Source organism: Pholcus phalangioides, unplaced genomic scaffold, assembly GCF_987345545.1.
Source record: "Pholcus phalangioides strain wild (caught in Gottingen) unplaced genomic scaffold, Ppha-v1.0 ptg000039l_1, whole genome shotgun sequence".
Classification (NCBI taxonomy): Eukaryota; Metazoa; Arthropoda; class Arachnida; order Araneae; family Pholcidae; genus Pholcus; species Pholcus phalangioides.
In genome coordinates, this window is record NW_028301625.1 from 10,058,810 (window position 1) to 10,074,245 (window position 15,436).

Sequence of the window (15,436 nt, forward strand, 5' to 3'; positions counted from 1 at the left end):
ACATTGGTATTCTTGAACACTTTGTGTTTGAAAAATATTTCATATGTAAAGAAAAATTCGACAACATTGTGAAAATTTAGAAGTTTTACATATTATACATATTATGTTTGGAAATGATTTTTTTGTGTGTGTAGCGGTTGAGATATATCAAACGTCATAATTTTTCCAAATGTTGAATTCTAAGATTTTCAATTATATAAAGAAAATAGCATTTCAAAACTTATAAAAATCAAATAATTTTATTGCGATTTGATATTCCATACGTTCCAGGTAATAAAACTAAAATATTTGTTTTATTTTTCTATCCTTTGAGCACCAGCTTCCTATAATAAACATGTTGAACATCAATTTTCATGCGTGTGTTCATTTGTATGTATTCGTTTTTGTTGAACTACGCATTTCTTTATGTCACCCCATTGGTTGTAAAATCGAATAACAATCATTTTGTTATTGTTTCGAGAAATGCGGAAATACGATATTTTTATAGTATTTCCAGTTATATTTTCTGCGCAAACTTAGAGAAAAACATATATTTTATGTTATATTTGTATATTTTATATGGTAAGTTGAAAACTACATATTTTTTCCGTTTATTCTATCCCTTTGAGCAAGAGTTACTTATAAAAAGAAAATTGTAGATTGATTTTTGAATAAGGTTTGTATGTTTTTATTGTGCCATATGTGTATTTTGTTTCCATCGGAAATTCAAAAGTGAATTTATTTTATAGTTTAATATGTTGAAATGATCAAAGTAAATGATAAGAAAGAATATTGGCGTGAAAAATACTAGGGATGTGCAAGGGGTTCTCCCCATTTTAAGGGTACTTTTGATGGGTACTCATGCTTCCTATAAACTTCCCAAAAAGTACTTAAAGCCTGAGAGATTGGGAATCACTGTTATGTTAAATCAGGAACGTCTCCTGTGGCTTACAGATTATTTTTATTATGGATTTCTCAAACATTCATATAAACTGAACTGTCGTCCGATTATTTGGTTTGTACCAAACTGCCAAACTTTATGTGGTAAACGTGATTTTTCCTTTTGGATGCAAAACGTATTAAGAAATTTCCTTATTCTTTTTTTTAGACTTGAGCATTCCTTAACTTTTTCAGGATGTTTTTTGTATTTTTGATTCTCAAAAAGCACAGTAGAAATAGAGAAATATAAATACCAGCAAATCTTTATTTTTTCAAAATTTTTGATTTATTTAAAATATTTCTGTGAAGAAATTTAAATTTACTTCATTCAATTTTTTCAGCCAAGGTGATGCAAAATATATTCATGCAAAAAATATTCATCTTCACATAGAAATTTTTTCAGAATTTTATTGTATAAAATTTTGCGATAAATCACACTTTCCCCGGAAGCATTTTCTCATCGAAGCCATCTTTAAAACGCCCTGAAAATTCAACTTTAAGTGCCCTCTGATGAAAGCCCCCAGGTTCCTATTCACCATAATTCTAACTCAAAACTTACACAATCCTTCAAATCAGGACTTGCTCCTTGAGGTTAAACAAAAAATATAGTGATAAAAAGCAACCACCACATTTGTTCATGCAGGTTATGAAAGGACTATAGGGATATAATCGAAGCTTTTTGGATGACATTTCAATCTTTATGTGTGTGTGCATAAATATTAAAGTTTTGAGGATGAGAGAACAGCTGTTCTTAAATTTAATGAGTATGCTTGTTATGGAGGAGCGCTCCCTTCCCCCCCCCCCCCCGCCGCAAGGGTTCAGCTACTTTTTGCCGAGAAAAAAAATCTGAATTTGTGGCATTAATTTTGATGCAAACTGCATACTCATAAGAGGATTTGTTAAATGTTTACGAATTTTATGAGTGAAATGGTGTATATAATATACGGATATTTCACCAAAAGTATCGGAAAGCAATATAAATCCTTCTGTTCAATATAAAATTTGAAGAAAATATGGGAAGTGATCAGAATAAAAAAGAAAACAGTTCTGTGATAGTTAAACCACCAAAAAGTTATTGCGGAAAATACAAAAATTCAATTTCTTTATATGGTCTGTCAATAAGTAAAAATTTGGTCCTCAATGATATCGAAAAATATTTGCCCTTGACAAATGCATAAAAAAATTCGCAGATATCGGTGATTTAAATCGTTGATTTTCGCCAATTTTTAATTGATAAAATACCTGTCACGAAAAATTTCAGGACTGAGAAAAATGGTTTAAAATTATGAATTTCAATCTCCGGTATCTCAGTCAATGTTGTTTCCATTTTTATAGAACATTCGTTTTTAGCATAAAATAGAGACAACATTTTTAATTGCAATTTCTTCAATTAAGGCAGTAAAAAAATTTCAATATTTATATTTAGTTTATATATTTATAGACATACATTTTCGATTTGATTCAGTTGTTTTACACGCGCAGAATCTCAATTCGCAATTAACTGAATTGTTTTTTTTTGAAATTGTTTAAAATTTATTAATTAAATTTATTACAGTTCCTCCATCTGAAGGACCTGTCCTTCTTATGGATGAAGAGAAAACAGATTTTGAGCTTGGAGACAACGTTTCGATACAGTGCACGTCCGGAAAGGGTAAACCAGCACCTCAGCTTACTTGGTACATCAATGATAGACCTGTGAGTAAAAACACCATAATTCAATATAAGATTTCAATGTAAAACTTACATTAATGATTGGAACAGTGAAAAAATACTGTACGGGTTATCCACTAAGTTTCAACCCAGGCCTTTTTCTTCTCATCCGTTAATCGTAGACAAAAACTGGTGATTAATCATGTGTTATTGCATTTTTACGTAAGTAAACAAATTTTTAGAAAAATTACGAAAGAGAGTTAACTTTTCATATGTTCCCTCTGTTTATATAGTTGTATCAAAAACAACAAAAAAGTTTGTCATTTCAGAGAAATGTAAATGCAAAACAAGTTTCGTTGCCGTACGACAAATATTGACTGAGATATTAAATGTTATAATTCGAGATGGGATTAACGAGTCGTTCACACAAGTTGAACAAAAAGAAGATCAAATGATAAAATATCTGTTTCTCAAACAGGTCTCTTATGTTCATGCATTAATTGATTATGATTGGTATCGCACTGTTTTAAATATGAATGCCATAAACTTATTTTTAGCATTGAATAAATTAAATGTTTGCAAAGTGAATAATTTTACTCGTTAATTTCGGCATACGAAATATGTAAAAAAAAAACACATTAGAAAATTTTATTTACTAATAAATCACAAACAAGTAGCAGCGAGTGACCCTAAAGAGGAAGAAGCCTCCAAATATTGTAATTTTTATTTTCTCACCGATTCCTCAATGAGTGAAAAGACTCCTATGCATCAAAAATTAAAAAATGGAAAAAAAAACACAAATTTGGAAATATAATATCCTGGTCGAGGAATTTAATATGTTTGTCATACGGCAATGAAACTTTTTCTTTTACGTATTTCTGAAACAACTTTCTGTATATAAACTCTCAGAAATCTATTATATACAGAAATCTTCTGTATATAAACTCTTGTTAAAATAAAAAAGTTAAATTTTGTGATTTTTTCTAAAAAAATTAATTTCTTTATGTAAAAGTATCATAATATGAATATTTATCTAACTTAAAATATTCTTGAATTGAAAGTTTTTGCCTCCAACCCGCGGTTGATCAGGTCTGGGTACGGACTTTGTGGACACCCTGTATATTCACGTGAAAACTATGAGAAAGAGTACTTTCTTATCGTAAGGCTTCAAAAAAAGTTTAACTGTGAAGTAATTTCAACAGTAATGACCAGCTAGTGGGAGACAAAAATACTAATGTAATTTATTATTTTTTATAATATAGTATTTACCATGTGAGTTACGCCTCCTGTTGTCTATCCACCGTCTACATAACTTTAGAATATACTGTATATGCTCATAGTACATCCTCATTAATCATAAAGACAATAAATTTCTAAAATATTTCATGTTTTGAAAAATTTTAATAAAGTATGTGAAACACCATATTGATCAAATAATGTTCGAAAAATTATGATTGATGATAATCTATCAAAAAAGCTTTTTTCAAAAATCCATTATATGCAAACACTATTTTTTTGTACTTAATTTTTGAGTTATAATCAATCAAAATTCGATATATGATTATAATATTTTTGTTTGATCCAACTTATTATCTGGTAATCGCAATGTGCATTAGTGTTTTGAACGTACTCAAAATATTTAAAAACGTATTTCGAACGTCTAACATGCGGAAAACTTCAGAATATTTCTGTCACTTATATTTTTCCCTTATAACTAAAAAACATAAATATTATAGAATATATAGTACTTTATGTATTTTCTTTGCTAACAATCATTTTTATAGAAAGTGAAGAATAACTTTGAAACAAGAAAAATTCCGGAATCTTAAGTTTTCTTTGCTGATTAATGATTTCTTTTTTGGACCTTTGGCCTCTCTTAATGGCAACTTGGAAGTCTCTTGGGACTTGGACTCCACAAGTTTCTTGGCTCTTATTGCGATCAATATTATCTAATGATATTTATTCTTTTGCCCCTTTTACTTCTAAATCTTATTTTCTTTAACCTTAGTGACAATTTTTTTGGTACAGTGTGCCATAAATGGAACAATTGAGTTTGAATTTGATCTCTATTGTGACTATTTTCATTATATAGATGCTATTTTTTAAAGAATCTAAACCCGAAGAATCGTATCCAAGGTGGTCGCTATAGAAGTATCGGGAGTATTTTCAGGAACAGAATCAAAAATTTTGTCAGTTTCAAGTCAGAGACTCTTCACTACTTCACCACCTCTGGCCATATCGCTATAGTGCAGTTTACTGCCATTAACGAGTTGGGTTGGAAATGAAGGCGCCATCTATCGGTGGTCGCCTCAAACTCGTTAGGGTATCTATATTTTTCCCTTGACTGGAGCCTGAGACCTGACGGAAATTTTAGTAATGGTGAATGAGCATGTTACCACCACGCCACGCGGGCAGAGTATTTGCTGGCTTAAACAAAGACTTTACCGAGCTTGAAAGTCTGAGGGCTTTTGCAATCACTGCGTGCATTTTTTGGGGCCTAGAATTAATGTCGTATAAGTAATATCAGTGAGTTTTTCAAACTGTAATTGAACAAGAGTTGCAGAGTTATTTGATTGGTTTTTTCACTTAGAATTTTTAATGACAGTGTGATAGAGATGGTTCGTTGTTCTTAAGGCTGAGTACCTATGTCATGTGTGTTTAGCTTCGCTGTTTTCGTGTGTGGAAAGTTGTCTATATTTTGTCAGCAGCTAGATTCTCGGTGAATTTAATTCTCAGTTTATTTATGCAGGCGTTGTTTAAAATTTTTATTACAGGAATGTGGAAGTGGTTCGTCAAATTGTTTGACATTTTACTGGTCCTTAGATTCCGAAAGGTGGAGATCTAAGCTCTTTTAAGCTAAACACTGATCTAAAGCTCTTTTTTTTTTTTTTTTTTTGTAATGTCTCCATATTTTCCGATTATGCCAATGTTCAAAAGGCCACACACGCCAGGAATTTTATAAAAGCTATAGAACACCTTGAAACTATGGGCACTATAAGTAGAGGATGAGCTTTCGCCTACAATGGCAGCTTCGACCCGACAAACTCTCTTGAGATTGATGACAACCGTAGAAACCTCATCTTTTTATTCATTAATTCATTTAAAATTTATTATTTTTCCAACAAGAGAAATCTTATCATATATTTCATAATTCTTTCTCAAACACACTGAAGTAAAATTTACTAATTGTAATCTCGGATCTCTTATTTTCCGGTACCTGCCGTAATACTTGAGCTAGCAGATAAAGTGGGAGTAAGAGTATTGGGGGGTATTGAGTACATGGAAATTGATAGAGTTTTTCAAGATAGAAATTCCCAAAACGCAAGAGTAAATTATTTCCTAGAAATTCTCTTTGAATCAAAACCAATGACAGTTTTAAAATTTTAAAGAAACAAACTGGGAAATGAAAGAGGCCATCAGTTTCCACTTGAAGCTTTCCGCTTTGTTAATTTTCTCGCTTTTCCGCTATCTATCACTAAACCTTGTTTCAATTAACTCTGACACTCGTTACGTATATTATTATTTACCTCTCCTCACTCGAATCTTTTTTTTTACCATTTTAATTCTTTGTTTGAATGAAAAGGCATTGACAGATCGAAGAGGTAGCGTGTTGTTGTTCTTTTACGAAGAAAAATTAAGGATTTGCCGCTGTCTGTATTGCTCTGTTAATTAGTTGAATGTCAAACCCAAAGGGTTTTCGGACTCATTTGACGTAGTTGAACGTTACTGGCACGTGAATGGTGATTTTATGAGAAATCGGCAAACACGTACTCGTGACACTAACAATCGCAGACATTACTATACCTCATCAACTGAATAAAAATGAGTTCATTCTTCAAACAAGGAACAATATTATTGTACTCGTTTGTTTTTGAATTCGGACGTTTTATTTATTGATTGTTGTGATACAGTCACGCTCAAAAGTTGAGCAACAAACTGATAATTCCCCATTTCAACGGTATGATTATCTGGACAGAAATTGCTATTGGCTCCCGCATCGTCCTCCAAGTCTTCACTAGTGCTTCTTACGGTAGTGCACTATCGAAATGACATCCTTGCATCATATGCTCACACCATTTCTTTCTGTCACGGAACCTGATGACATGTTTATGGACGATAATGCAAACTGTTAACACAGTTTGTGTTGCCGAGCATTACGTTCAGTCTGAAACGCTGGCTCGTATGGAATCGACAACCATTTCTTTTGACTTGAACACAATAGAGAGTATATTAGACATCCATGGAAAACATTTAACTGCTCTCCGTCAACCTTCTCAAATTCTCGGTGCATCCAGCATAGGTGGTCATATCCCATATTGGCCGGCCTTCTCCTTTAAACTTTTTGTGGCTCAATACATGATTGTTCTTTTCTACGCCAGTTATTCGATTTTGGATTTTTTCTATTTGCTTTGTAATTTGACCAGAAAGTGTCTTTTGCTTTACCCTATGATCCGCCTAAACTCCAATAAAAAAGAATTGAAACATTTCCTTTAAGCATCAGTGTAGATACTAACGCATTTTCATTTTATTACGGACTTTTGCTGATTTCATCGATGAAAACTAGAATATAATGAAATGTATTACAAAGCCAAATCACTTTTTACACACTCACTGATACGTCAAATTATTAGAATGCTCTCTCTCTGTCTTTATTTCCAGTGACCCTAGAAATTAGAATTATACAGGGTGATTTTAATTAAAGTTCGGATTTTTCAAAATGATTTGAAATAAAACCACTGGTCAGAAATGTTGTGAAATTTTGCGCAAATACTCGTAAAGTAATTTAAACTATTTTGAAGTGAAAATTTGCCGCTTGAGGGATGTTACTTTTTTTACGTGGAAAACCTATAAAAAATTAATAAAAATTTACGAGTGTTATATGTTCATTATACGTGTGATAACAGTTGAAATCGGAAAATTTTAGCACAATCAACAACCTTTGTTACCTTTTTTTTGCTCATCATCAATATTGATGACATTTCTTACATCATTTATGTTCATTACTTTTGTACGTTGAAAAAGCATAAGTTGACCACTAGCGCAAATTTTTTAACTAATTTCTTTCTTTATCAAACAAAACAGTTCTTGGTTCTGCAAATAGTTACGCAAAATTTCAAGCCATATATTGACTAGTTCTTCTATGTTTCAAACTATTATGAAATCTCAACTTCAATCGCAATCACCTCGTATTTTTGACAGACAGACAAAGTTTATTGTGAGGCCGTGAGCCTGTATAATTTAGTGGCATTGAATATATAACAAACTACTCGTATTTTATAAATACCACTAGCAAAATTATTTCCGATCGGAATATTTTTATTTCGTCATAAGCAAAAAATAAAATGAACTTGATTAACACAAAACTAAACTGCCCCTAGTTTCCAGTTAAGAATTTAAAAACTTGTATGTTTCAGAGCTGTTCAGACCATTCCAAAAGATCATATACGCATCAAATGGAAATTCTGAATTCACCGTACCAATACGGAATTAAAATTAATTCTCGAAATAAGGCCATTTATATCACGCACATTATCAACGCTTCAGAAAGAGTTAATAAAACCGAACAAGATCAAACTTTCCTTTCACTTTAAACTAAATTTTAGTTAGCGCGAGTTTAATTTTGATTGGTTTTTTTTTCCAGAGGCATATAAAACTAACTTTTAGATAATGGTCTAGATAACATGAAAAAGGCTTGTCTTTTAAGCTGTAGTAACTTCGATTAAGTCGAGACATCCTCCTACCGTGAATTAGCTTTTCGGTGTGAAGCCAAGAATAAGAGTATTTTTGCAGTCGATTAGACCAAGTTTATTTGGTTCATTACTCAGAAAGGCATTCCGTCAGTTCAACCGGAATTCCAGTACTTGACAGATATACATTAAGTAGCGATTACCGGTCGGAAGTATTTATTAACAATTCCGGAAAGAGTTTAGGTGGGAAGTTTATATTAAGTTGTCACAGAAGAGTATTCACAAAGTTTTATTCCGATAACTTCTCCTTGATAGAAATTCTCACGACTGGGTCTGTCACAGATGCGGTCTCATACCCGTTTCTACTTCTACTTTCCTTTCTGAGATACACTACACCATTTAGGGTATTAGACCTCATATCAATCGATTCACCGATAGTCTAGTTTTGAGGTATTTGTGATGTAAGGGTTGACCGGTAACGGCAACGCCAAGGGAGAAGCGGAGTGGTAACGCTCGCCACAGCGTTGTCCACAAATTTTCGATACTCAGTAAATAGCTCACAATGTATCTGGAGCAAAATATCCTTCTGTCCGGAAATACCAGAGCAGATTGATGATTGAGTATATTGGACTTCAATAATTCTATAAACAAATAAAAGATGAACAACAAACGGAAGGATAGCAAGAAAGTTTCTAGACATTTTATCATACACGTAACTTCATTCGAGTTAGGTTTAGGAAATATGAGAGCAGGGCCGTAACTAGGTCTTTTGCTTCTCGTGGCAAACATGATTTTGCCACCCCCCACAAATTTATCGAATTTTAATTTGACAGTGGTGTTCTTTGCTCTTACCTGAAACTGCCACCCTCTAAATTTTGCCGCCCGGGATAGTTGCCTCCTGTGAGAGTATTTTGTTCTCAAAAAATACTATACAGCCATTAATATACTCACTACAAACAAAATTTATTATTTTAAAGTAAGGTAAAAAATCAACATTGGTGAAATTCAGTGTGATATCTAGATATACAGCGATAACTCGGCAAACGAGGATGATTCCTTCCGGAAACACGTTCGTTAACCTTTTTCTACGTTAGTTGAAAAGTGATTTCCCATACATTTCTATGGGAAATCGTTTAATTCGTTCCAGAAACGGCCCAAAATTTAAAGATACATTTTTTTTAAATCATCAAGTAACACTATAAAAAGATGACTAAAGGTTAAAATTAACAGCTTTAAAATTGTATAAATGAGAATCTACAGGAAGATGAGAGATACTGGAGATCTTCTTATTTTACACGAATGTACAAAACCACCACCAGCCTTAGTCTGCTAAAGCTGTTGGTGTGTGTGTGTGTGTGTGTGTGCGTGCGCGCCACAACCCAGTTGGGATTAGGTGTCCCCATCCATTTGGTCAGCTTATTTCTGTATTTGAAACATGCAGACGGAAAATATAAGCTCGTAGAATGTGTTGTTGTTCAAAAACTCTCAAAAAAAAGATTGAAGGTACTTACAAAATTCCGAGGTGGCATGAGTTAATAGGGCTCGAGTGGTAGTAATTCGGATGATGTTGTGATGTTTGGCGTTGAAATTCAGCTCACGACGACACTGTTCTATATTAGCACGTGCATACATATCAACGAAAATGTTCGTTAGTCGAATCCGTATTCGTTAGCCGAGGCAGAAAAATCACGAAAAAAATCTTGGCTGGCCGAAAATTTCGTAAACCGAGGTATCACTGTATTTCTTCTACTTTTAAACAGTAAACATATAATATGTATTTTCAAATTATTACCAACGTTGATGGACAGTAACAAAATAGCTTTAGGTTTTTCCCTGACGTCCTGTCAAAGTCTTCTGTTTCACGGTCGTACTGTTTCAAGAAATTGAATAAGTTTTCGGTTATACCTTGGATAAAGGCTACTCACACTAAAAACTAAAATTTGTATTATATAAATCATTTCGTAACGAAACGTTCTTACAAGTTCCGTTGACAGTTTTTTGTTTTTCAATGTTTTGACAAAAATAAAATTGATGAAACCGGTATATTTTCATAAAAGTATATTTTCCAGCTGAAACTACTAGTTTATTGTGATCGTTTATATGGGGAACATACGAATGCAACCCAAACAAATGCATTTATCTTATTATTTATATCCTATCGCAGCATGGTCATTTTATACACTTGAGAATAAATTAGTCTGCGATATACAGTTAAAAACCAATTGCAGTAAACGGCACAGTGGTGGTCAGCTGAAGTTGGTTTCCTACGATTTTCCAATTTCGAGGAGCAAATGCTAGCCAGACTCTCTCTCTCATTTGAAAAAAGTCTCTCGGCAGACCTTCAACATGATACTCACACAACATGAAAATTCCAGCATTTACCATCTTTGCTTCAAAATTTGGAAGACAGATGGCAGCACCATCAAGAACTCAAAGTAAGCCCAACCCTGACACATAAATACGTTAGGGTACATGCATAGACTCACACAAAAAGTACTCCGCGTGTACTGATTCGATAGAACTTCCACAGAGGAAAGTGTACGAGGTCCGACCAACCAGGAAAGGGCCCAAGGTGTCGTCCTCAAAAAATTATGAAAAACTTTAAATGTATTCATCTTCCCCCCAGAAACACACAAAAACAAATTTAGCGGCAGAATGCAATTATTAAAGTCGTAAAAAATTATTAAAAATGATAGCAGTCGGCTACTAATCGCCTCTCGCGCGGATATATGTATAAAAAATTTCTATCTTTTCTCTTTCTTTTCGTTTCTTTCCCCCAGCTTCTCTGTTCAAGAAACTAGTTATTTCTCTTATTTTCTCTGTTTCTTTGTGTTTGATCACGTGTTCTTCGAATGACGTCACTAACTTTCTAGGGTTGTGAGATTTTTAAATTCTTACTTGGCCTCTATTGGCGTTTAAAATATTAATATTTACATTTTTTCGTGACCTCGTAATATTCCAGCTGGATGTTTTACATTTTTGTGCATATTTAAATGAATAGAATCAGTGGTAATTTTTTTCGAAACTTTTTGAAGACGTCGCCTTGGGACCCTTTCTTTGTATGTAGTAGTAGTTTGTTGCCAATTCCGAAGTCGCCATCTTACTTCTATAAGGGGAAATAGAAGGGTCGAAACACGAAATCCTTTGAGGACACTGAGAAGTTATCAAACCCATGAAACCTCTGAAGTCCCTTTTGAAACAGTAAGTAAATGCCTCATAGACTTAGCACTGTCCAGCCTAAATACATTTATACTGAAACGCTAAATTATAATGAATGCAGGTTTATCTAATTTTAATTCAAAATAATTTTACCAATTACATTTTTGCAAGCTTTTACAATTCATAATATAAAATGCAGAGTTAGCATAAATGAATGACCGAATTTTAAAAATTTATATTTTTAAAACCGTTACACATAATATAATCAGTGATGCATAAAAATAAAGTAAATTCCCCAAGTTTTGTTATAGTCACAAATATTTGCTGTGTGAACATTTCGTAACACTGCAAACATCTAATCTATAATTAAGTTCATTCCACACGCTTTGCAGTTTTACACTGTCAATTCTTAACTGTCTTAATTCTTTCGTTTCTCAACTGTTAATGGTTCTGGTGCGTTCTTTTTATTGAGAATTTTTGACAATGATGGTTTATAAACAAAGAATTTAAAGAACGCATCATTTCAGTGTAAAACTGAAAAATGTGTGGAACGAAGTTGAAGACAGATTGGATGTTTGTCGTGCTACGAAAGGTTCACACATCAAAAATTTGGAACTGAAAAAAAACTGGGAATGTTGTTTATTTTTATGTAATCACTGATTATATTCTGTGTAATAAATATGCAAATATAATTTTTTTTTAAATCTGGTCATTCATTTCTGCTAACCCTGTATATTGTATATTATACGATGTCTAGTTAATAGTTTCCCATCAAGATTTCTGCTGTCGGTCGCCATTGAGCAAACTCATGACGAAAAATTTCATTTGCCTAGTAAACAAAAGATTTATTGCACCAAATAACTAGCATCTATTGACAAACGTCGCCAATGAGTTCGACTATTTTGCTAACTTTTTCCTCAAAATTTGGATTTTTTGTATTTATAAAGAAATTCCTGTAAATAATAAAAAGCCGGGGATCATCTGAGCTCCCACGCAGTAATTAATACACCTCAACTGTTCCTCACAAACTTTTGATATAAAAAGAAATTTAACTCAAGCAAGATCCTAGCAATTTGAAAAACATCAGCAAATTCATCTATTTTTCTTAGATACTTCAAAATGCAAAGTGATCGATAATGTTTTCCAAAAGAGAAACGACCTGATCTTAACGAACGTGTGTGCTTGAGTGTGTACGAGAGTATAAAGGGCAGTTTCGATAATTTCTATTCAAACTTTTCTTTTCTGCCCTAAGGACGTTGTGAGAGAATTCTTATTTGCATATGTCGATACTGCAAGATATCCGATCTGTTAAAAAAGAAAGAAACAAAATAAAAATGCTTCATTTTTTTTTCTTTTTTATACACAAATATATCTGTTCTTGTTTTAAACAAATATTTGCAATCTCTTCAGATAAGAGCCACGTTTACCTGAATCAATTCTTGTTCAAACGAAGGATGGCATATTGAAGTATCGAAGGAAACTTACCACTCTGAATTCAACTTTCATTCTCATTCTGTACGCCCTCTCGATTCTGGTTAGGGTTTTTCTCAAATCTGAAAAGTCATCAGATGAGATCTTTGAACAAAGTTTTCCTTTTTTTTATATTATACAAATACGAGTAGGGAATGTCCAACATGCCTGGTCAACGTTTTTCGCTTGCTTTTCCGCAAAACATGTCATTCAGCAGTTCGATAGAAATTCTCTCTGCTTCCGTTGTACAATTTTATTTCAAACTTCTTTTCCCTCGAAGGACTTGCCAAGTTTTTATATCACAACAATTGCTTTTTTTTTTTGAATCTCTCGACAACGCGAAAATTGAATTGATGTAACTGAAAGTACGGATTCATGAAATGTACGTATGCTCCTGTGGGGGTTTCGTGCAGGACAAGATCAGACTGTGGAAAGATATTCCAAGGCTCTTTAGTATAGTTTTTATTACGCGTCAGCAAACATATCATAATCTTTTATAAAGTATAACCTTGTTTGCCTCATAATCCTCTGTAGACAACTCCTTGCCACTGTTAGGCAACCGATATTTACCAGGCAACGATGTCGTCACAGAGAGAATGCGTTTGTCTAAAGATTTTTACGGAATTTCCTGCTATTATCCCGAGCTCGATGTGGTCTTTCCTGCCAGGAATATACAGGAACGTATATGTGCGCTGTTATAGACTAGACGATGGAAGAGGAGGTGAAAGTAGTCTCCAGTGCATCGTGTATCATACTGAATTCTTATTGCCTTTTTTTTCACTTCCAGAATGGCAGTTCTTCTGAAGTTAGATAGGCGAAATGGTCAAATACGACTTCCAGGAGTTCATTTTATGTTTTTTTTCCCGGAAATATTCTCCCATTACATCTTACAATTTTCGAAAAGCTAATGTGAAGAAGGCAATTCGAATTTGTACTTGTTATTTTTATGGTTAAAATGTTCTGTCATATTTCATCATAAAATATAAATTTTATAAATTTATATTTCTCTTTTTATGTCAAATAACCCTCCGTAGACTCGCTTCTATGATAATGAACCGTTATAGCAGTATAAAAATTGAAAATTGATTTTTCTCCCATCAAATAGTATAAGAATAAAATGGAGGCCATTGTGTGAATCTAATTGTTTTTCCTAATTGTCACTTCAGTCATAAAATGGCTATTTTATTTCGAAAGAGGCCTAATTGGACTGCAACTCAACTTTTGTAGCCAATTCAAATGTCTATTCTTACATGTCTTTCATCAAGAAGTTGGTGCACTACTGTTTGGTGTAACGATTTGATGCCATCTGTCTTTCTCAAGTTGAAGTAATACTTCTGGCAGAGAAGAAATTTGAAAAGGATAGAGCTTGAGCTCACGGAACGTCTTTTAGTACTGTATATTTTGAGAGGATTTTATCAGACGAGAGCGCCAAAAAGATTGTCTTATCTAAGTATGGATAGCTTCTCGATTTACCCCAATATGTTAATCGTATTTCTTTTTAATAGTGTCAATTGTGCTAGAATTTACTACCTCCGGTGGAAAGCTATTCCATTTATTCACCACCCTATTAGAAAAAACCCTGCAACACCATAGTTTGTAGTTGTCCTTTACCAATCAATTTTATAGATAGTAACTACAAGGTTATTTTAAATTCATGGGACAAACTTAAAGAAGAGGTATAAGACTCCTGAACAAGCATTTCTGATAATAGAATGTGAGGTTGAAGCGCAACAGATGCGGACAGTGCTCTTCACAAAAACAATAATATCATATTTTTCCGACGGATTTGCTGTGGTATGTGTTATCAACCCATTCGAGGGTGCACACGCACCTTCGAATTGGATTGTAGTTCGTTTTTTTATTTGTGCAAAGACCATCCAAGTTATGCTTCGCCAAACAATGATTAAGCGGTATAATTTGCGTTAGCCAGGTTGCACCATGAGAAGGCCTACTACATTACAATACCCTACATCCTCGAATGGTTGATTGCACTTATTGCAGCAAATCTGTCAGAAAAATATGATATGTGCTTTTGGCGGAGTGCTGTTGTGCTCTCTCTAAAAACACCCTCTACCGCCTTTGCTATTGCGATTCGGCCATACATTCTATGACCGAAAATGCTTGTTTAGGAGTCTGTCTTATATTATCCGAGGATGATGTCACTCTCCGCTATCCATACGAAGGTATTTAACAGCTGGCTGATGAGAAGATGTATTTAGGAAAGAGAGAAAATTCAACTGCCCTTGCGGGGAATCGAACCCACGTCCTCTCACTTGCCGGATGAGTGTCTTTGATGCGTCTCAGCGCCTTCTGTAGCTCGATATAACAACCAGAATTAAATGAAATTTTGTATACGGACTAACAAAAAAATAGAAAGAATGTTTGTTTGGGAAAAGAGTGCTCCGAAATTCTCCCAAAAGGAGGAGTGCGTACCAGGAAAGTCCTTTCTATGTCAGATTTCATCTTTTGACCTTTTCTGAGAATATTACTTCGACAGTACCCATCGTCTGTTCCGTCAACGTAAAAAGTATCACAAAATGTTGAATGATTTC

The 15,436-nt window shown here is 33.6% G+C and overlaps 1 protein-coding gene across 2 annotated transcripts in view; it reads left to right on the top strand.

Annotated features, from left to right (window-relative positions):
• The window catches only part of LOC149065555 (cell adhesion molecule 1-like), a 247,602-nt gene that overhangs the window by 206,765 nt on the left and 25,401 nt on the right, over positions 1-15,436 (top strand). For both annotated transcript variants that reach the window (XM_089253732.1, XM_089253733.1), the window contains exon 5: positions 2,474-2,613. In XM_089253732.1, coding sequence (XP_089109858.1) covers positions 2,474-2,613 — 140 coding nt within the window. The remainder of the gene's footprint in view (positions 1-2,473; positions 2,614-15,436) is intronic.